At 48.4% G+C, this 22,538-nt stretch overlaps 2 protein-coding genes across 4 annotated transcripts; both read left to right on the top strand.

Moving 5' to 3' along the window:
- The first annotated feature begins 871 nt into the window (after positions 1-871).
- On the top strand, positions 872-8,770 carry LOC309364930 (uncharacterized protein). Of its 3 annotated transcripts, none has more exons than XM_081902952.1 (5): positions 872-1,062; positions 3,720-3,835; positions 5,348-5,380; positions 5,999-6,673; positions 7,805-8,770. In XM_081902952.1, exons 2-5 carry the CDS (start codon positions 3,802-3,804, stop codon positions 8,344-8,346), a joined length of 1,284 nt encoding a protein of 427 aa, XP_081759078.1. In that variant the 5' UTR covers positions 872-1,062; positions 3,720-3,801; the 3' UTR covers positions 8,347-8,770. The 3 variants fall into 3 exon arrangements, with proteins under 3 accessions (XP_081759078.1, XP_081759079.1, XP_081759080.1); XM_081902953.1 differs by lacking the exon at positions 872-1,062 and adding an exon at positions 1,305-1,375; XM_081902954.1 differs by lacking the exon at positions 872-1,062 and having other exon boundaries at positions 1,541-3,835; positions 5,694-6,673.
- An 8,615-nt stretch (positions 8,771-17,385) lies between these two features.
- Positions 17,386-22,538, top strand: LOC309364816 (uncharacterized protein). Its single transcript, XM_081902743.1, has 2 exons — positions 17,386-17,407; positions 20,758-22,538. The coding sequence occupies exon 2, from the start codon at positions 20,769-20,771 to the stop codon at positions 22,245-22,247; it is 1,479 nt and encodes a 492-aa protein (XP_081758869.1). The 5' UTR covers positions 17,386-17,407; positions 20,758-20,768; the 3' UTR covers positions 22,248-22,538.

The raw sequence follows: 22,538 nt of genomic DNA, 5'->3' as shown, positions 1-22,538 counted from the left end.
CACCCCGTTGTGGGGATTCAAACCGCCGACCTTCTGATTGGCAAGCCCTAGGCTCTGTGGTTTATGTTAAGTTGTGGGTGAACATATCAGACGACACAGCGATTCTTCAAACAGCTCTTGTTTATTCACAGGCCAGAACAGAACTGAACTGAAGGCTTCAGCCAGCCTGCTTATATAGAGCTCCACTAGAACGCAACAGTAACCACTTTCCGTAACTATCCAATCACTGAATGTCACTTTCAATCCCTTATTTGCCTATGTGGACCTGAGTGAAAACCATCCACAGTATCCCCCTGCTGGCCCAGGGTGAGAACTTCAGTACATAACAGTTTAACCCACAGCGCCACCCGCGTCCCATATTTATACTCATAGGGACATTCTATTCTATTGTTGTTGTTGTTATTCTATTCTGTTGTTGTTATTCTATTCTGTTGTTGTTATTCTATTCTATTCTGTTGTTGTTGTTGTTGTAGTAATACCCCACTATTTATTAATACTATTATTAATACTACTATTATTAATACTACTATTTATACCCCACCCACCCAACAGGGTTGCCACATCCACTCTGGGAAGCTTCCAACATATATAAAAACACAATAAAACAAAATATTTTTTTAAAAAAAATTAACCCCCTTCCCTAGACAGGGCTGCCTTCAGATGCTTCCGGGGTCCCACACCCTCCAACATTTCTCCGATGAAAACAGGGACATCTTCACCCCCAGCCAGTGGCTGGTCCTCGATCGGCGCTTCCCCGGCCTCCCGCCAGCAGAGGCCGCTGTTCCCTGCGGAGGCGAGATCCCTCCGCCTGCCCCCGTTTCCTGCCTTTCTCTCTCCCCTCGCTCCCCGCTCCGAAGCCTCGGTCAGCGGCGGACTTCCGGCCTCGGCAGCTGCGCGGCCACCATATTGGGGTTTGTTGCAGCCCGAGGAGGCCTCGGCGCCAGCTCTCCCTGAGGCCGCCCGAGCAGCGGGGACTCTTCCGGGGGACGGCGGCGTAGGCGGCGGCGGGGGGGAAGCGGCCCAGCTCCAGGCTCTTCGCGTCCTCCGAGAGCCCTTGGCTGTGTAGGTGGAGGCCCCGGCGGAGTTTCGGGCTTTCTTCCATACTTGCAGTTGTGTTTTTAAAAGCGGGGCGGCGGGGGGGGGCGGGGGGAGGAGAGATCTGAGGGAAAGTGCCAGGAATGGGCGGGGTTGGAGGGCGGGGGGAGGAATGTTGGGGGGAGGGGCTTGGGGAGGGGCTTGGGGAGGGGGCAAAGGGTGGGGTGGGGGGTTAAAAGAAAAGGGAGACCCTGCTTGTGGGACCCGCCTTTTGTCTCTTTGGAAAGAGCACCCGACGTGGAGAAGTGAGGGAGAGGGGATGCCCAGGAGAGCGACCCAAGTAAAAGAAATTATTATTACTATTATTATTATTATTACTACTACTACTGTTATTATTATCATCACTGTTATTGTCATCACTATTATTATTATTATAACTATTACTACTATTATTATCATCACTATTTATTATTATTATTATTATTCGGACCTTGCGAGGACGGGTGTACGTGTGAATGTGTCTAGGGGTGGGTTGTGTCAGGCTTTCGCACCGCCGCCACTTCCGGCTTTTTGGAGGCACAGATCTCCCCCCCCCCCCATCGCGCTGAGGAAGGCGGGTGGGAGTGGGAGGTGAGTCATAATAACCGCTGCAATTATTGCATGCCCTGGCACCAGCTTTATTTGCCTGTTTTTTTGTTGTTTTTCTCTCTTCCTCCCCGGTCAGGGTGGAATCGATCGCTCCGGTGATTTGTTTTTTTAACAGTTTCCTCACACTTCTCTGTGCTGTGTCCTTAATAGCAGAAGTTCGCCACAGTGGGTTGTTGTGAAGCCATAAAAGGGAAGGGAAAAAGAGGCTAGTGCAAATCCGGAGGGAGATGACAGGAGTGTAAAAGATCTAAGGGACATGGGAAATGTTTTCTAAACCGGTCTTTACTTGCTGCTGAAAAGAGCCACAGCACTCATACATTGCTTATGAATCTTTACAACAACCCTGTAAAGTAGGTCATTGACAGTAGGTGTTGACAGCAAAAAGAGTACAGGTTCTGGGTACCTGAGTGGGAGAGAATCTATCATTCTAATGTCTCTCTGATGAGCCATGCAGCTTGTTATGAGTGAGATTAAATAATTGGGAGCAAAAGTATATCTTTGCCCCTGTGTTTGGATTGTCTGAAAACTTTGTTCTGTAGAGGAAGTTAATGTTAAAATCGGATCTTGCTGAAAGGTGGAATCGAAGCACTCCAGTATATAAGTAAGCAAAGCAGAACTGTATTAACTGGGAAAGGAAGAACCCAGAAGTTGGTACAATTAAAGCGAAGCGTGCCAACGTGGGTGCATGTGTCCCACAGAGACCTTTCCTGCCACCCTTAGGGTCTGTTCTGCCAGCTAAAATTAGGCTTGAAAAGAGCATTCTGTTGTAGCTAATAGAATAGATTGTGGTGTGAACTTGATTGTGGTGCCCACAACTGTTTCTCCACTTTGCTAATGTGTCCTTAAGCTCAGAAAGGTTGTTGACCCCTGAATTAAGGTAACAATTCTGGTGAATATCAGATTCTGTTTGTTTTGTATTTTCATATAAATTCAATGGAATACAAGTAAAGGAATTAGGGCAGTCACAAGTTAATGCCTGTTGAGTGTAGCTACTAAATGAGTAGGACTTTATATGGGAGAAGACAGACATATAGATACTGCACAGCCCCAAACATGAGTAGTTTATGCTGGCAAAAAAAGAGTAATATTTGTGTGCTGAGGCTGCAATGTTAATAAAATAGAGAATCGTTTTTGTGAGTAGGTTTATATTGTAATAAGCAAAAACAATGTTTAGAGCATCATCGGAGTTAAAATATATAAACTGGACTTAGCAAAAGAGGAAGCTGGGAGAGAGCAACCTAAGCAATAGCAGCCATTTGTCATCATACTCATTTTCTTTTTTTATTACTTAAATTATATGATATCTCTATATAGTATAATGTATTTATGTTTCTGAATGTAAGACACTTAGACCTAATTAGGTAACAAGAAAATAGTAAATAACTATATATATATTCTTATTCTTTTATTGTTCATTTAAAATAATTATATGCTGCTGCTCCTCATTAACAAGACCAGAAGTTGTAGTGTACAATAGAAGTTTTTTTAAAAAAACCAGTAAAATGTAACTGACAATGTTTATGTGATTTGTTTTGTAGCTCTTTTCCGTGTTTACATTTCATTTCAGTTCATTTGACTTTAGATGGCCTTGGGTGCTTGTAAGAAATTAGTACAGAAAGTTTTGACACTACTGTTATTGTATTGCTGGTCGTAAATAGAGCTACACATTGATAAGTGCCAACTGGCAAACCCAATTTAAGAGTCATCTGAGGCTAATTTGTTTGTAGCAAAAGCTTTACCGGCAACGCCCTGCTGGTATAGGAAAGGCAATAAGTCAGTTCCAGCCCAGTCCTGTGTGCTAAATCTACTGTGTTTAGCGCAGTGTCCTCTCAAGTGAGAGTAAAGGATTTCATCCCTAATTTCAGTGCCTTCTGTCTTTGCATTTATTCCAGAAGGAAGTGGATTGCCTATCCCTGCCAGAAGTTGAAAAGCTCTTCTGCTAGGCTCTACAGCAATATCAATGCCCCTAATCAGTGATCCCTGCTTGGTGGCTTGTGCAGTGGGCTTTAATGGGCTTTTTCTGTTGTCTGTTGCAGGGGCTGAACGCCTTCTTGAAGACTCTGCTCAAAGCACAGGAGGGGGGGGAGGGAAAGTGAGAAGGGGAGATCTAGGGAGATCATGGAAGAGAATGGCGAGGATGTGACTTCCTTGGGTAAGGATCTCTTACGTCTCGTTGGAATGGTTCTGCATGTCCCGGTGGAGCATGAACCACCCTTCCTCCTCCCTGGGCTTTTTAGGTATTTAAGCCTAGTGTATCTACTGAACCTAGTATCATGGTTATGGTTCCTCCTTTTTAACCGTGATATGTAGCCGTTTGGTACAGATCATGGTTAAATGACAGACCTTAGCCGTGATCTCTGGCTGAGCCAACATGCTAAGGCAAACCTTGGCTTGGCTGTCATGCTACACTGACCTAAAAAGAGCTGCACATGGAGCATGAATGCAGGCACTGTGAAGACTCAGGAGTGCTTAGGTATGTTTAGAAATTGTTCCTGTAGTGGATGTGTACCTGAAAAGTGGACCCTAATAATTCTAAATTTCGATTAGTTGATCCTTCCACAAATTCATGGATCATTTGGAAGGAGGAGGCACCCCATGTCAACCGGCATTGGCAGCTGCTGTCCTGTTGGTGAACTTGCCTCCCCCTGCTGACAGCTTTTCACAAGCCAATGAGAAGAGGAGATTTCTCCCATTTGTTAGCAGAGAGTCAGCCCCTAGTGGTCCACAAAAAAGGGGGTTAGAGCTACTAGAGCAGGCATAGGCAAACTCGGCCCACCAGATGTTTTGGGACTACAACTCCCATCATCCCTGACCACTGGTCCTGTTAGCTAGGGATGATGGGAGTTGTAGTCTCAAAACATCTGGAGGGCCGAGTTTGCCTATGCCTGTACTAGAGAGTGACTGAAGCTGCTGTTCCCAGGAGCACAGAGCAAGGAGAGTTGAGAGTGCTTGAAGGCAGCTTTGCAAATAAGGTCATAAAAGTTACAAGCCCACAACAGTTGCTGTTGGGGTTCTTTTTTGCCCCATTCATATCTGTGTTGGAGATCTGTGGCACATAGATGGCTTACGAGGGCAAAAGCACACAGAATCTTAAAGGGTACAGAAGTTTCCTTGTCTGGTTACCTGGATGAGATCCTTGCTCTTCATAGACGAGCAGCAACTGCTGCCTGTTGCCTACTATGGAAAGCAGCCTGAATAGTGGGAGGAGTTCCAAAACACCTTGGAAGCAGGAGCTTAATACCTTGTAGCATCTGAGTTGGTTTTCAGTCAGCTGAGATTTATGGCATTTGCCCACGATCAAAAGGATGGTGCTTTTCTGGATGAGAAACACTTCAAAATTTGCTCAGCCAAATAAACTATACGGTGACTGCTTCCTAACATTGAAATCAGAATTCCAATTATTCAGAAAAATCCCTAGCACCAGCTTGGGATTTATTTTGGCATTAATGGGTATTTGGTGTAAAATTTAGATTCCTAAAAATCTGTTTCATCTTGTTTTTTGTTTCAAAAAACCACATTTCCAGCGCTTTTGGTCGCGTGGGATAGTTGTTCCGTTGATTGCCCTTTCCTCGTGACTTTCAGTCACTTTTCCCCACCAGTATTGCTCATAAGAGATCCAGAAGTCTTCACCTCTAATTTTGCCTGTTTCTCTTTTCTCCCCGAGCGGCCTACATTTCAACAGATGGCAGTTACACAGGTGAGTAATTGTTCTTTTGCATGTTGATCAGGCTAGGGTAAAGGCAGGTGTGTCTAGAAAGCTGCTCTTAAACTGTTACGCGATTGGAATCCGTTACAAAAATTTTCCTTAACTTTGTTTTTAATATATGTTGTTGTTTTTTCTGGTCAGGGGCTTAGAATAGTGGAGGTTAAAGAGGGATAGAGCTTTTAAGATCGCTTCACACGTTACGCTAGACACGTGTATCGCACCGTTGTCACGTATCTTTTTTTTCGCATGTCGGAATGCAGACTCCCGTGCCATTTCCTCGAGGTCACACGTGTTTTCTTTGCAGGCCAACTTGCGGGAACAAAGATGTGAGACGCGTGTCTCTCGTAACGTTTGTGGGAGGTGCACATGTCTCAGCAGGGGAGTTGCCAGCGTGACCATAGAGTGCATTGTACAGAGCGTCCCGCCTCTCTCTATCCGCACTCTATCGTTAGGAGCTTCCTTGTTACACTCCCCCTCCTTCCCGCTAGTGCTCTTTTTACTGCGCCCCAGTTGAGAAAGTTTCCTGCTGCCATTTTAAAAACAAATTCCTGCCGCCGGTATTGGCCGGGTCACCCTCGGAGCACACCATGTTGTCTGATACCCTTCCAGAGACGGTGCCGATGCCGAACCACGGCACAATGGCAGCTTCTTCGCAGGGCTCTTCGTCTGCCACGAAATCGAGGCGCCAGCCCGTTTGGACCGACGAGGAAACCCGGGCCTTCATCCAGGTTTGGGGCGACGACGCTGTGCAGAGCGCCCTGGCGTCCAACTACCGCACGGTCGCGCAGTTCCAGTGGATCGCGGACGAAATGCGAGCCCGGGGTTACAACCGGGACTGGGAGCAGTGCCGCGAGCGGGCCAAAGTGCTGCGGCGCGGCTTCAAAGAGATAGTGGACGGCAACAGCAACGCCGGCCACGGGCGCCGAGTGTGGCCGTACTACGAAGAGCTCAACCGGTTCCTCTGCATCAAGCAAAACCTGGTCGTTCCGCGGCTTTCAGGGAGCAACGCGCGGCCACCGGTGGACCGCCGGCGCCGGGAACACAGGGAGACTCAGGACCCTGCCTACGAACCGCCTTCCTCGGTTGGGAAAGGCGACAAAGGGACTTTTGAAGAGCCGGACGGGGACTGCTTGCTCTTGCCAGAGTCAGCTGGGTCGCAGCACAGTGAAGCCAACATGGAAAACCAAGTGGGGTCTCCGGCAGCCAACTCCGATATATCAATGGACGGCAGTGCCGGCCCTGGCACTCCGACAGATCCATTGCCATCCAATGACTCGATTTCTGGTGAGTTTTGTTTGGAATTGTGGCTTGCCTGCGGTGGGGGTGGGCTTTGGTATGGTACATGGTTTCTTTCAGTTGTCTGTGGACTTCTGGACAGGTTGAGTAATTTTGGGACAGGGAGGGGTTGCTTTATCACGCGCACTTGTTTCCAAGTGCAGAGCAATGAAGTGAAGTCTGAGGATCTTGAGCAGGGGTCGGCAAACCAAGGCCCACGGGCTGGATCAGGCCCAATTGCACTCAGGATTCGGCCCACGGACTGTCCGTGGATCGGCGTGGGGATTCTGTTCATTTGGGCTGTGCCATTTCCCCCCCTGCGCCATTCCATTCCCCCCCACACACTGCAGTGGTGCCTCCTCCCTCCCTCCTCCTGGCCTCTCCCCGCCCTGCCTAGAGGAGGAAGGAGGCTGGCTGAGTGCCATTTTAAGCAGCCCCTCTCTGGAGCCAGCCCTTTTGCACCGCTCATCTGCACTCTGCCACCGCTGCTGCCCTGGTGCTCCTGTGGACCAGAGAGCGGAGCAGACGAGCTCACTCTGCCTACCCACAAGAAGTAGCATTGGTGGTTGTGGTGGCAGCAGCCCCAGGGAAGGTAAGTGCAGCAGCTGGGGGGTGGGGAGGAGGACTACTTGCCCCCCTCGCCTCTTCTTCCAGCTCCCCCCTGCCGGTGCCACTTCTTCAGCCTGCAACAAGGTCTGAGGGACAGTGGACCGGCCCGCGGCTAAATTTTTTTGCCAACTTCTGATCTTGAGAAACACAGCTTTTAATTTCAGCAGCCGGGGAATCGAATCCTCAGTTGATTTGGGATGGGTAATATTATGCTTGGGGGAAAACCTGGTGAGATTTCTGAAGTTGTAACAGGGCTGGGCTTCAAAGTTCAGGGTGGAGCTGGAGTTCTCTGCTTAACAGAATTTGTTGAATCATAAGTAAGCAAATATAGACATCTGCAGAAATCCAACAGTGCTGCGAAGTTGCAGAATCTGCCTTTTTTTTTTTTTACATTTTTAGGGTGGCTTTGCGTGGAATCTGGAAGTTGGCGTGTGCACGTATGAATGTTTTAGATTAGCGTGCGGTAGGCTGTTGCAAAGTCGCATTATTCGCCATTTTGTTCAGCCTGCTTTCTGCTGTTTGCCCCTCCAGCGCCGAACCTGCGCCCTCGACCGCTGACGGCCGCCGAGAGGATGCGCAACCTCCGTTGCCGGCAGAGGAAGAGGAGGGGGGACACCTTGAAGGAGCTGATGGAAGTCACCTCGCAGGCCACCAGCGAACTTGTCCGGACACTGTCTGACCTCACGCACAAGGAGGTGGCTTCCTTCGAGCGTGCCTACAAGGAGGATCTCTCGGCCCGCAAAGACGAGATGGAGCAGAGCGCGGAGGACATTGGGAGGCTCGTCAGCGCCCTGGAATCGAGCGACCAGACGCTGAAGGAGCAGCTGAGCAGCCAGACCAGCGTGTTGCAGGGTATCCTGGAAGTTATGAAAGACATACGGGGCAGAACGTCATACAGTCCGCCCTACCCTTCGCAGTATTACGACTTCCCGGGCCCTAGCATGATGCATGCGGCGGCCACCTCCTCAAACGGCCAAGAGATGCCCTGCCCCTCCCCTTCCAGCCTCGCATTCGCTTCCCAGCAATCAGCCACCAGCAACGGAGACGTCTCTCCCCGGAAGCGAATGAAATGAAAACTGCCGCAACCGCGAGGCCCGTCTCCTTTTAGTCTCATTGTGGGAGCGGGGAATCCATCCCTCCAGCTGTTCGTTCTTCTCGTTACAACATATATATTGCTTTTCTTATTGCATAGTTAGAATGTGTTTTCACCACATTTACACGTGTGTCTCCCCACAGCGCTAACGGTTGTGCGGAAACGGCTGCCAGCAATGTACATTTAAATTTATTCTTATTGGGGGGGGGGTCCTTTTTTTTTAAAAGTGTACCTACATCTGTTTCCCTTCCGTCTTGTTTCCAGAGGAATGCAGTGTTTGATGTACATGTGTACAAGTTTTTTAAACAAAACCAATAATAATAATAATTACACTTAACACATTACCGGCTACCTGTAAGAAGGTAATCTTTTAAAAAGAAATAAAGATGCACTGTTGTTCCAAATTGTTCAACACGTGTTTTCCGGTAGCATCTTAAAGATCCCAAGAATTCTTACGCTGGGTCAGAGATGGGAGTTCTGTCAAATTCAGCATTCTGCCTTTCGAGAAAAGAAGAGTCCGTGGTGGGGTTCTGGTGGCATCTTTCTCTCCTGTTCTTACCACCCTGCCTATCTGGTCAAGGTTAAACCATCTCTGAAAATGGAGCCTGTGCTTCATATCCACCAGAAGAAGCGGCATGCATGTATTTACATAATCCTTTTTAGACACTGTTTTCGTGCATCCTCTGGTGATATATTTCAGAGCTTATAAAAATGCATTGTCTTCAGAAGCACCTCTCGTTTTCCTTCAACCCGTTACCTCCCAATTGCCATGGGTAGCTCTTTATGTTTTGTGTACGTTGAGCAGCCCTGAATTTTTCTCCGCAGCACTCGAGGCTCCAGACCTTTTGTGTTCATCATCAAACACCTTTTCTAAGCAGAAAAACCACTTGTTTAAGGCACCAAACCAGACATGGATAGCAGCAGAACATCAACATGTGTAGCCTGGTGATGTTCAAAAGCAAAGAATTGAGCAGCGTGTGGTTTGCTAAGCAAGAGACTTGAAGGTCTAAGAAGCTGAACCTCTCCCATATTTGCCACTCCAAATACTTTTCTTCCAGTCAAGCCCAATGGGCAGGGAGAGGATTTAGCAATCCTCAACCCCACACCACTGTCGGTCTATCATCGGTAATTTTCACACCGCTTTGTATCCAAAGGACATTAGGCTCACAAGGCTGTAGTTTCCTGGATTTTGGCTCAAGGATGCCTATGTTCCATCGAATCATAGAGTTGGAAGGGACCCCATGGGTCATCTATTCCAACCCCCTGCAGTGCAGGAAACTCAGCTAAAGCATCCATGACAGATGGCCATCCAATCTCTGCTTAAAAACCTCCGAGGAAGGAGAGTCCACTATCTCTCGTGGAAGTCTGTTCCACTGTTGAACCGTGCTTACCGTCAGAAAGTTCTTCCTGGTGTTTAGTCAGAATCTCCTGTCTTGCAATTTGAAGCCATTGGTTCAAGTCCTACCCTCCAGAGCGGGCGCAAACAAGCATGCTCCCTCCTCCATGTGACAGCCCTTACGATATTTGAAGATGGCTATCATATCTCCTCTCAGTCTCCTCTTTTCCAGGCTAAACATTCCCAGCTCCTTTAGGAGCTCCTCATAGTTTCCAGACCTTTGTTCATCTTGGTTCACGTTCCAGCTTTTCAACATCCTTCTTAAATTGTAGTGCCCAGAATTGGACACAGTATTCCAAGTGGGATCTGACTAAGGCAGAATAGAGCCGTACTATGACTTCCCTTGATCTGGACACTATACTTCTCTTGATGCATTCTAGAACAGCATTAGCTTTTTTTGCTGCTGCATCACACTGTTGTCTCATGTTAAGTTTGTGGCTCACCAAAACCCCTAGATCCTTTTCACATGTACTGCTAGTAAGCCAGGTGTCCCCCATCCTATATTTGTGTATCTGGTTCTTGCTGCCCAAGTGCAGAACCTTACATTTGTCCCTACTGAAACTCATTTTGTTAGCTTGCAGTTCCCAGTTCTCCAATCTGTTAAGTTCATTTTGAATTCTGATTCTGCGGCATTAGCTACCTCTCCCATCTTGGTGTCATCTTCAAATTTGATGAGCATCCCCTCGATTCCTTCATCCAAGTCATTTATAAAGATGTTAAACAACAAGGGGCCCAGGACAGAACCCTGTGGCACCCCACTTGTCACTATTTCTCAGGATGATGAGGAACCATTAATGCGTACTCTGGGTTCAGTCAGTCAACCAGCTACAAATCCACCTAACAGTTACCTTGTTCAAACCACATTTTACCAGCTTCCTTGTGAGAATATCATGGGGGGTTTTGTCAAAAGCTTTACTGAAATCAAGATACACTATGTCCACAGCATTTCCCTGACCTACCAAGTTTGTAATTCCATCAAATATATCATTTTGGTCTGACATGACTTATTCTTGTGAAACCCATGCTGGGTCTTAGTAATCACAGCATCCTTTTCTAAACACTCACAGACCGACTGTTGAATTGTCTGTTATAGTACCTTCCCCGATATTGATGTCAGGCTCACTGGTCGGTAGTTACATAGGTCATCCTTTCCCCCCTTTTTGAAGATGGAGACAACATCTTCTTCACCGCCTCTATTGCATCTGCAGAAAACAGCAGCAGGAGACTTTTTTCAGGTGGTCCGCAATTTAGCGGAACCACCTGCTACATCGGGGCCCAGTACGGGCCACATGATCTCCTGCAATGATTTTGCAAAGTTTTTTGCAGATAAAGTCGCTCAGATTCGGGAAGAGGTAGACGCCACCGTGGGAGCAGGGCCGGGGCAGGAGAGTGCTAGAGTCCTGTCTAGTCAAATTGCGTGGGATCAATTCCAATCTGTTATCTCCAAGGATGTGGACAGGCTGCTTGGACAAGTGAAACCAACCACCTGTCTCCTTGATCCTTTCCCATCCTGGCTTATAAAAGCTATCCAGGAAGGACTGGGCGATGGGCTTCGTGGGGTGGTGAATGCTTCCCTCCGTGAGGGAGCCTTCCCAGACCCGCTGAAAGAGGCGGTTATTAAACCGCTTCTTTAAAAACCATCTTTAGATACGGCCACGATGGCCAACTATCGCCCAGTCTCAAATCTTCCATTCTTGGGCAAGGTGATTGAGCGAGTGGTTGCTGAACAACTCCAGGCACATCTGGAAGAAGCAGACCATTTGAATCCCTTCCAGTCAGGCCTCATCACGGGATTGAAACTGCATTGGTTGCACTGGTTGATGATCTCCGGTGAGCTAGGGACAAAGGTGAGAGCTGTTTCCTAGTTCTGCTGGATCTCTCAGCGGCGTTTGATACCATCGACCATAACATCCTTCTGGACTGTCTTGAGGAGCTGGGGGCATTGTCATACAGTGGTTCCGCTCCTTCCTCCTGGGCCGTGTTCAGAAAGTGGTGGGGGGGATGAGTGTTCAGACCCCTGGGCTCTCACTTGTGGGGTGCCTCAGGGTTCTGTCCTCTCCACCATGCTTTTCAACATCTACATGCAGCCGCTGGGAGAGATCATCAGGGGGTTTGGGCTGGGTGTTCATCAGTATGCGGATGATACCCAACTCTACCTCTCTTTCAAATCAGAACTAGTGAGGGCAGTGAAGGTCCTGTGTGAGTGTCTGGAGGCGGTTGGAGGATGGATGGCGGCTAACAGATTGCGGTTGAATCCTGACAAGACAGAAGTACTGTTTTGGGGGGACAGGAGGCGGGCAGGTGTGGAGGATTCCCTGGTCCTGAATGGGGTAACTGTGCCCCTGAAGGACCAGGTGCGCAGCCTGGGAGTCATTTTGGACTCACAGCTGTCCATGGAGGCACAGGTTAAATCCGTGTCCAAGGCAGCTGTGTACCAGCTCCATCTGGTACACAGGCTGAGAACCTATCTGCCTGCAGACTGCCTCGCCAGAGTGGTGCATGCTCTGGTTATCTCCTGCTTGGACTACTGCAATGCGCTCTATGTGGGGCTACCTTTGAAGGCGACCCGGAAACTACAACTAATCCAGAACACAACAGCCAGACTGGTGACTGGGAGCGGCCGCCAAGACCATATAACACCGGTCTTGAAAAACCTACTTTGGCTCCCAGTACGTTTCTGAGCACAATTCAAAGTGTTGGTGCTGACCTTTAAAGCCCTAAACGGCTTCGGTCCAGTATACCTGAAGGAGCGTCTCCACCCCCATCGTTCTACCCGGACACTGAGGTCCAGCACCGAGGGCCTTCTGGCGGTTCCCTCACTGCGAGAAGCCAAGTTACAGGGAACCAGGCAGAGGGCCTTCTCGGTAGTGGCGCCCTCCCTGTGGAACGCCCTCCCACCAGATGTCAAGGAAATAAACAACTATCTGACTTTTAGAAGACATCTGAAGGCAGCCCTGTTTAGGGAAGCTTTTAATGTTTGATGTATCACAGTATTTTAATATTCTTTGGAAGCCGCCCAGAGTGGCTGGGGAAACCCAGCCAGATGGGCGGTGTATAAATAATAAATTATTATTATATTATTATTATTTGCCTGCCTCAAGTCTGTAGGGACCTCACCTGTTCTCCAAGAATTCTCAAAGATAATAGACAAAGGCTCTGAAATTACATCCACAAACTCCTTTAGTACCCTTGGATGCAGCTCATCAGGCCCTGGAGATTTGAATTCATTTAAAGTAGCTAGGTGTTCCCTTACTACCTCTTTTCCTATCTTGGGCTGCAGCTCCCTCCTTACATCATTTATTCCGTTATCACCAGGTTGGGCATCACTTTCCTTTTGGGTGAAGACAGAGCCAAAGTAGGTGTTGAGTAGTTCCGCCTTTTCTCTGCCACCCAATAGCATTTCTCTCTGTTCCCCACACAGAGGACCAGCTACTTGCTTGTTTTTCCTCTTTCTTCGGACATAGCCAAAGAAACCTTTTGTTATTATTTTTAAGCTCTCTTGAAAGCCTGAGCTCACTCTGAGCTCTAGCCAGCCTGACTTTCCCCCTGCAACTGTTGGCTTCTCCTGTGTGATTTCCCCTTTCTTCCATTTCTTATACATGCCCTTCTTAAATCTCAGCTAATCTGTAAGCTCCTTATACAGCCACACCAGTTTCCTTAGATGCCTCCCACTTTTCTTCCTTGTTGGTATTGTCTGCATTTGGACCGTCAATATTTCTTCTTTTAGAAACTCCCATCCTTCTTGGACTCCCTTCTCATTGAGTATTTCTGACCACAGGATCACACCCAATATCTCCTTCAGCTTTTCGAAATTGGCCGCCTTAAGGTCCAGAGTTCGAGTCTGACTACACTCAGTTTTCCCTTGCCTCTGTATCCTGAAACCCAAGAGAACATGATCACTTCCTCCCAAGTTTCCGAGCTCTTCCACTTCATCCATTAGTTCCTCCCTATTGGTGAGGACCAAGTCCAAGTCCCCTTGTTTGTTCTTCCACCTTATGGGAAATGAAATTGTCAGCAATGCAATGGAGGAAGTTGTCAGACCTTACACTCTTGGCAAAGTTTGAATCCCAACAGATATCGGGGAAGTTGAAGTCCCCCATGATTACTATATCTCTCCTTTTTGAATGTTTGTTAATCTGCTCTAGGAAGGCATCATCTGAGTCTTCAGTCTGTCTTGGCAGTCTATAGCAGACAACCACAGTAAGTTACAGATAGGTAGCCGTGTTGGTCTGCCATAGTCAAAACAAAAAAAATTCCTTCCAGTAGCACCTTAAAGACCAACTAAGTTAGTTCTTGGTATGAGCTTTCGTGTGCATGCACACTTCTTCAGATACACATACACGTAAGGTCACTGTTGTTTCTCTCCCCTACAATTTTTACCCATTTTTGGTTAAAACTGCTTTTTAAAACTACAATTTTTTCTCTCCTACAATTTTGAGCATTGTTCCACCAGGTTGTGTTTTTGTTTCCTATTTAATGCCTATTTTGTCCACTGCCTCCCAATACTGTTTCCTATTTCACTCACTCTTACGCTGCAATCCTATGCACACTTACCTGGGATTAAGCCCTGCTGAATATAGCAGGTAAACAGGTCTTGGATTGTACTGTTAAGTCTTCCAGTATTTGCATCAGTGCTCCTGTCGCTAGGAGGTCTTCCCTCCTCCTGCAGCACGATGAGTTGGTCAAGTGAGCTGGACCCCTTCAGGCTGCAGATTGGGAGACCATGTGTTTGTATGGGTGGTGTTTTAAATGTTCTACATAAAAAGTTCCCTTCAAGTAGAAAACTAGCACAGCAGGTGAGAGGCTTGGCTAGAACTTCCATCCCTGATGTGCTATGTGTTTTAATTTCGGGGAGTGTGTTATGCAGATAGGAGAAGCATTTATTTTTATTTTAACCCTGTATAATCCCGGCTGCAATCTGAAGTGGTGGGCTTCAGTATTCTACCACCTCTTCTGCATGTGTAGCTAATGCTATGAGTTTTCTGGAACATTTGAACTGGAAAATGTTTGTATGCAAAATAGGGTAATTTAGAGCACGGGGGTGGGAAAGCTTTGGCCCTGGAGTTGTTGCTGTGCCATAATCCCCATCACCCCCAACTTTTGATACTGCCAGGCTGGCCCAATAATTGTATTTGATATACATGCACAGTTGTGAACAGAAATTTTTCTATAGGCAGGCAAAGAAAAGACTCGGAAGACACATGCCCCACATTTGTTAGGCCTTAAAACACAAAGCTGTGTATGTTTACTCAGAAGGAAGTTCCTTTGAATTCACTGGTACTTAATTCACAATTTAAGCATATATAGGACTGTAGTTTGCTGCCGAAACAGCTGACCTGCTCTTAACTACACATACAGCTGAGTGAAAAACGTAAGATGATGTGATTCTGGACTGTACGACTGCAAGTGGGGGGTAGAGAGCATTTTTCAATGCCCCCCCCCCTCTGGTGTTGGGTCTTGTTTTCAAAAACCTTCCCCCAAAGTTAATTTTTTTAAAAGCACATCCCCGAGGATGCTAAAAAATTTTCCTTGATGGCTAATCTATGGGAGCTTTCAATAATTAAATGTAAAATGTTATAAATACACTTTTAGCATTGTAGTTTGTTTTTTCAATTTGCCTTCATAAAGTAACAGCATTGCCGTGGCGTTGTTGATCGTATTGAGCAGGGGTGGGAAACCTTTCTCCCTCAATGAAAATGCATTAATCGCTTTCAACACACATCTTGAAGGCGACAAACAAAAAAGCAGTAAAAATGGATGAAGACAACATAGAAAATAATAGCAGATACATTTGAAAACAGTAACAGCATTTGAAACAGTTAATAACAGGTGCATTAAGAAAAACTAACAGCAGATACATTAAAAAACGGCACAAAGTAGACACACATGACAGAGACGTACTGTATTCATCTAGCTAGGAAGTCTTTGTCAGAAGAAAAATGCCTTCAATTGTTTCTGGAAAGTGCAGAGAGTGAGCTCCTGTCATGCTTGCAAGAATGCAGTTCCACAGGACAGGGGCAGCCAGACATAAAGCTCTGCTCTGCGTTACTGTGGAGCAAGTGAACTTGCAGAAAAAAACTCTCTGGCTTACATACTGGGTATATAAGGGAGGTGGTGGTCTCTCAAGTACCGGTAATCTGGTCCTGAGCTGCATAGGGCCTTATATATTTGATACACCTTGAACTGGTAGCAGATTAGCTTTTAAATGTGTTTCTGGGAGAGTGGGGTTATGGGCTCGTTTTGTTCTTCTATTATGCATTTTGTGTTTTCGTTTTATATTTTTATGCTGAGATCTTCGGATGAAGGGGCAGTATATAAATTTAATAAATTAGCAGCCAGGTCAAACCCTGCAAGCCAAGTGGCTGGCTGTAATTTCCCCCCAAAAGCGACCTTGCCATCTTCTGTACCAGCTGGGCCAACCTCAAGGGTAGCCCTACATAGAGGGTGTTGCAGTACTCTAATCGTGAGGCTATCAATGCCTAGACAACTGCAGATGTTGTTGGGCTCCCATCAGCCCCAGCCAGCACATCCACTGATCTGCAATGATGTGAGCTGGAGTCCAACCACATCTGGAGGGCCACAGATCCTGATCCAAGCCTAGGCTTTTCCAGGGAGTCTACAAATCTGCTTCTAGATAGCCAGAGTGGCTGCTGAGCCTTTTGTTTATGTAACAAGTGAGGATGACACAACCTTCCCTCTCAGGAAGTGAGGTAATAAGAGATGGGCTTGAGCCCATTATTGCTTGATAGCTTCTGATGTACAGGTAAGAAGCAAGTGCCTATGTTTGAGAAACTTGGAACAAACTAAGCAGGTAATTTGGAGGGTAAGGCATGATATTCTGGCATTGGGGGGGTACAGTAAAAGGCTGCTTCATGCACGCTGATGGTCTGTGTGCCTCACATCGCTTTCATTCCTTATATCCACCAAGGCAGCCTGTGGGGGACATCACTTCATTTAAGAGGAATTAACTTGTTGAGAGTGCTCTTGTATAGCTCAGTTGGTTAGAACATGGTCTGATAACGCCAGGGTTGCAGGTTTGATTCCCCCCTGTGGGTATAGTTGGACTAGATGTCAGGAGCGGGAAACCTGATTTTAAGAAATTATATTAATTTGGTTTGATTTGTAATATTTTGGAAAATTAATAAAATAATAATAATTTGGGAGTTGGACTTGAGCAGGCACCCCCAAACTCGCCCCTCCAGATGTTTTTGGGACTACATCTCCCATCATCCCTAGCTAACAGGACCAGTGGTCAGGGATGATGGGAATTGTAGTCCCAAAACATCTGGAGGGCCGAGTTTGGGGGTGCCTGATCCTCTGAGTCCCTTACAACTCCCTTCCAGAGGGGCTATCCTCTTAGGCTGCAATACATTGTAATGGATTGCTTTGAAGGGCTTCAGCACCAGTTGGAAAGAAAAGAATAATCGCATTTTGCCTTGGTTCAAATCCACTCAGCCACGAAGCTCACTGGGTGACCTTGGGCCAATCGCCGCCTCTCAACCTAACCTACCTCGCAGGGTTGTTGTGGGGGTTAAAAGAGGACAGGCGGAAGAACCATGCGCGCCACCTTCAGTTCCTTGGAGGAAAAAGTGCCCTAAAGAGTAAAAGGCGCAGAGTTCAGCGGAGCTTCCTTCCTCCTTTGCAGGTAAAAGAAGCGGCTCTGGGGTTGCAGCCGACGCTTTTGCTCGGCGAGGCCAGCAGAGGTCTCCGGATTATTCCTGGCGGCCTTTGCAAAGGGCCGCCCTGCTGCTCCGAGGAGCCTCGCCGAGGTTGCGCTTCCTGCGCCTGACTCAGCTCGCGTCCGACGCCGGGATTGGCTGCCTGGGGCCGGATCGAAGGGATCTCGCCGCAGTAACCCCTGAGCAGCCAGCGCGGGCGGAGAGAGGCGGCCGATGGTGCGGCTCCTTTTTGCTTCTGGCAGAGACACACAGCCAGCTTCAGTTGTTGCGCGGCTGCGGCGCGCGTCTTTGCGCGCTGGGCGCTTTCGCGTGTCGGATCGGATCTGCCCTGCAAATCCCAGCTGCTCTCGCCCGTTGCTGGTAAGTAACCGAGGGATCTCGGGCACTGCGCTGCAGGGAGGGCCTGTGGCGCCGCCATCGAGCACTTAAAGCGCTGCTTATCGCCAGATCTCCGGGGCTAAATCCTTCCCTCGGCTGATCCCCCGGGAAGGGAGCGGGGGTGGTTTGCGTTTCGCAATCCCCTGCCGCGCCGGCTTTGCTCGAGTCTGGGTTGGCCTGGGCTTAGTCGCCTTGTTGTTTTGCCTCCACCTGGTCTCCTATTGTTTTTCCGCTTGCAAATGATTGCCATAATGGTTTGTGGGGTTTTTCAAAGGTGTTGCCAACAAAGGATCCCAGGAACAGCTTCTAGCTGTTTCTGTTCCAAGTCGGAGGATCCGCCGCCCTCGAAGCTCCATAACCCATAATAATCCTCGTGACAAGGTTTTCCGCATTAATCCTCAACAACAATCCCGTAAAATGGGTGTGTTTTATAATCCCCAGGTTGCAGATAGGAGGCCGAGACTGACAAAATTAGGCCCTTCAGGACGACTACACCCAAACTAGAGCTTTCTGTGTTTGATGGGCATGGTTCTGTGATACGGGAAAGGTCCTTGAGGCCAATTGCTTCATCGCCTTTTTAATGAAGTTTCTAGTTCTCATGAATGGAGAGAGGAGTTTGAGCATGCAGCGGTCATGCAGCTTGAAAGAAACAATAGGTGTAGCACTCCCAGTGAGTGCACGACATCCAGGATGTGTGCCTCCTCTTGTCAGTACAAAAAAAGGATGCTTAAAATATTTTCAGAGTGGCCTTTTATGTATTCCTGTGGCTCAGAAGCCCTCAAAACTGGTCCATAAGAAGGATTCAGGTGGTCTACAGACAGCCCACTAAACAGTTGAGAAGGCACTGTTATTTGGTGACAAGGAACAAGGCAGGTTTGGACAAGGCTGGATTACAGTGGTACCTCAGGTTACATATGCTTCAGGTTACAGACGCTTCAGGTTACAGACTCCGCGAACCCAGAAATAGTACCTCAGGTTAAGAACTTTGCTTCAGGATGAAAACAGAAATCGTGCTGCGGCGGTGCGGTGGCAGCAGGAGGCCCCATTAGCTAAAGTGGTGCTTCAGGTTAAGAACAGTTTCAGGTTAAGAATGGACCTCCGGAACGAATTAAGTACTTAACCTGAGGTACCACTGTATTGAATAGGCTGGCAGAGCCCTACATGATTGCAATATTCAGCAGTGGTTCCCAGTTAGCTACTGTGGTCCCCCTGTTTTTCAAAAGCTAAGCCATGGAGCCCCTACTCTGAGGGAGGGAATAGTAGGTTTTTAATATATGTGAATGTTGCTACAGACCTGTCCTTGCACCACCAATCTGGAACCACTGATAGCACAAACCAGTGAGCATCCCAAGGGAAGGACCCGAGGTGTTGTGGCCAATTGTTATTCAAAGGCCTGCTTCAGGGGCCAAAGTCAAAGGGAAAAACAGCCTGCAGAGATCTCTGCTAATGGTATTGCCTGTTAATGTGAAGAAGTGAGACAAGAAGCAGAGATTTCCTGTAGTCGATGTGTTTCACTTTGACCATTGAAGAAGGCATTTAAATAACAACTGGCCAAAACAGGTCTGTCTGTTTAAAAACAAAACCCTCACATATGTCAGCATATGGAGAGAACATCTCCTTTGTTTTGGGGTGCAGTTTCTAATATCAGTTCTGCTTGTACAACGGCAGCAAAAAAGTGGTTTAATAATTTTCAAGTATTTGGGGGGGGGTAAGGAGTTCAAGAATTGCCTGCTCTAGTTCTGTATCACAAGATGTTCTGAAGGGGGTCCTTTCAACCATTGTTAAGAGTTGGGGTGGGTGGGTTATAGGATCATGTCCTCTTTCCTCTCTGTCTCCTCACCTACTTCAACAGTAATAAAGGATAAATATCAGCAGTTTCTACTTAACAAGGATTGAACACCATGCATTAAACCAGATTTTTTTCAACCTTTGTTAAGGATGAGCTCTGGTTATCCTTAGTCGAGGGTAGCACCACTGTTTGTATAATACTTAACTGCAGTTAAGGAGGGGTGGGGAGGAATTTGCGGCCAGGAGAAGGGAATGCTTAATCCTGTCATCAGCTCTTGGTCTTTCTAACCACAGTTCAGATGGCCCCTCTGTGATTTCTCCTTTTCTCTTACCAACATATGTCTGCTCTTCTTCCTTGCCCAAATCTTCTGAATTCTGCAAATATGGTAGGACAAAAAACCGGCCAACAACGTAAATTTTCTGGGCTAAGAATGTTGATGTCGATAAATGCAAAAATTTCTAGAATCACAGATCAAATGTTCCAAACAATACAACTGTGCAAATTTTTAAAAATCCACTTGTGCAATTTACATAGTTGATCTGTGTTTCTGGAATTGGGTTTGTTTCATTTATTTATTTATTACTTTCATATACCACCTTTACCTTCAAGGATCTGAAGGGAGTGTACATGGTTCTCCCCCATTTAATTCTCACAACAACCCTGTAAGGTAGGTTAGGCTAAGAGACGGTCACCCAGTCAGTGGGGGATTTGAACCCTGCTCTCCCAGGTCCTAGTCCAACACTCTAACCATTACGCCGCACTGGTTCCTTACAGTGTGGACTTCTAACTTGAGGATGAACAAACCACAAAAATCTCCCAAGGTCAGGCAGGGTGAGGCTATAGCCCTCTAGATATTGCTGGACTCCAGCTCCCATCAACTTCTGCGGACATGTCCAGTGACCCAGGGATGATGGGAACAGCAATATCTGGAAGGCCATTGGTTCCTCACCCTGTTCAAGACATGCCGTGCAATCCTACACACACTTCCTTACAAGCAGGCCTCCCTGTTTTCCATGCGGCACGCCTAGAATTGCAACCTACAAATGGTTTTGCAGCACAAGCTTTGGTAGACCAGAGCCCACCTGAACACAAATGCCAATGGATAATACTGAATACCTTGTGGGTTCTTTTTCCCTCTTTCCTTTCCAGCAGGTGAAAGGATGGTGAACGAGGAGGAGGAAGGGACTTCTCAGCAGGGAGGCCCTAAGCCGGCAGAACTGCATGGGGCGCTCTCGGAAAGCTGCCCCAGGCTGGCCTCCCCAGACCTGGAGCTGGAGGGAGAGGAACTCAGCGAGAGCAGTTCGGAGACGGACCCCAGGAGCTCTGCCCCAGAACTGGAGAACGACTCCTTTCCCATCAACGGAGACGCCCTGGGGAATGACGCCAGCGGCGCCTGCCCGTCACAGACGCAGTATATCTGCCCTGTTTGCGGGGAGTGTTTCAATGGGAGCGCCTGCCTTTCCGAACACCAGAAGGTCCACAAAGAGGAGAAGCCGCATGTGTGCCCAGTGTGTGGCAAGGGCTGCAGCCAGCAGGCGGAGCTGGCCGACCACATGCAGACGCACACGGACGAGAAGCCCTTCACCTGCCTGGAGTGTGGGCGGAACTTCCTCTTCAGCTCCGACCTGGTGTCCCACCAGAAGGTCCACACCGGAGAGAAGCCCTACATCTGCCTGGAGTGTGGGAAGGGCTTCTCCCAGAGCTCGCAGCTCATGTCCCACCGCAGGGTCCACACGGGCGAGAAGCCGTACGAGTGCATCATCTGCGAGAAGAGCTTCCGCTCCAATTACGACCTGGTCAACCACCAGAGGAGCCACACCGGAGAGAAGCCCTACATCTGCTCCGACTGCGGCAAGAGCTTCACCCGCAGCTCCCACCTGATCTCCCACCAGCGGGTCCACACCGGGGAGAGGCCCTATCCCTGCGGGATCTGCGGGAAGCGCTTCCGCGACTGCTCGCACCTCATCCGCCACCAGAGGGTGCACACGGGCGAGAAGCCCTACGAGTGCTCCATCTGCGGCAAGAGCTTCCGGGTCAACTACGACCTCGTGACCCACCAGAGGAACCACACGGGCGAGAAGCCCTACGCCTGCCCCGACTGCGGGAAGGGCTTCAAGCGCAGCTCCCACCTCATCTGCCACCAGAGGGTCCACACCGGGGAGAGGCCCTACCCCTGCGGCATCTGCGGCAAGAGCTTCAGCTACAGCTCCGACCTCATCAAACACCAGAGAATCCACACCGGCGAGAAACCTTACGAGTGCCACATCTGCGGCAAGAGCTTCCGTATCAATGCCGATCTCGTGACCCACCAGAGGATCCACACGGGAGAAAAACCCTACACCTGCCCCGACTGCGGGAAGTGCTTCGCTCGGAGCTCGCGGCTCGTGTCCCACCAGAGAGTCCACGTCAAGGACGGGAGCCTTGGGGCTTCCCTGGCTGAAACCGACACGTCTCCTGTGGCCGCGACCTGGTCGCCGGCTCCTGATGGTCTCTGGGGCCCAGGAGAGAAGGGGGCGGACGCGTCCCTTAAGCAGAGCGGTGACCCTGCGGCTCTCGTCGGCCTTGCAAATTCTAGTCAGCCAGGTGATGCGCTTCCAGAAACCCAGATAGTTGAGATCAAGATGGAGGACCCATCTTGATTCGTGGGACATGGGGGAGCTGAGTGGCAAAGGGGCTGTTTCCGATGGACCCTTCCTTTCCTGCGACGGAATAGTAACGAGCGCCAGAGGAATCTTCCTTCCGCTTTTAATCATGCAGTTTTAAAGAGGAGGCTTGAATGAGCCTTGCGTTGACTGAGGGACGGAGTCGAGGATCTGTCTCTCCCGTTGTGCGTATCAGAGCAACTGTGCGGTGGCAAAAGCCAGAGCAAGAAGTTCCCCACAGTTTGGTACCGCCAGCCATGTCTCAAATTAAAAGCCTTTTTTTGGGGG

This window comes from Podarcis melisellensis (genome assembly GCF_964234715.1).
Source record: "Podarcis melisellensis genome assembly, chromosome: 2".
Taxonomy (NCBI): Eukaryota; Metazoa; Chordata; class Lepidosauria; order Squamata; family Lacertidae; genus Podarcis; species Podarcis melisellensis.
Note: the sequence above shows the minus strand (reverse complement) of the source record. Positions and strands in the feature narration are given on the sequence as shown.

Bases quoted from the DNA above. Each gene is read 5' to 3' on its own strand.
- LOC309364930 (XM_081902952.1), top strand. From the start codon at position 3,802: ATGGAAGAGAATGGCGAGGATGTGACTTCCTTGG. The intron at 5,381-5,998 runs GTGAGTAATTGT...ATACCCTTCCAG, and splicing joins AACAGATGGCAGTTACACAG to AGACGGTGCCGATGCCGAAC. The intron at 6,674-7,804 runs GTGAGTTTTGTT...TTGCCCCTCCAG, and splicing joins ATCCAATGACTCGATTTCTG to CGCCGAACCTGCGCCCTCGA.
- LOC309364816 (XM_081902743.1), top strand. From the start codon at position 20,769: ATGGTGAACGAGGAGGAGGAAGGGACTTCTCAGCAGGGAGGCCCTAAG.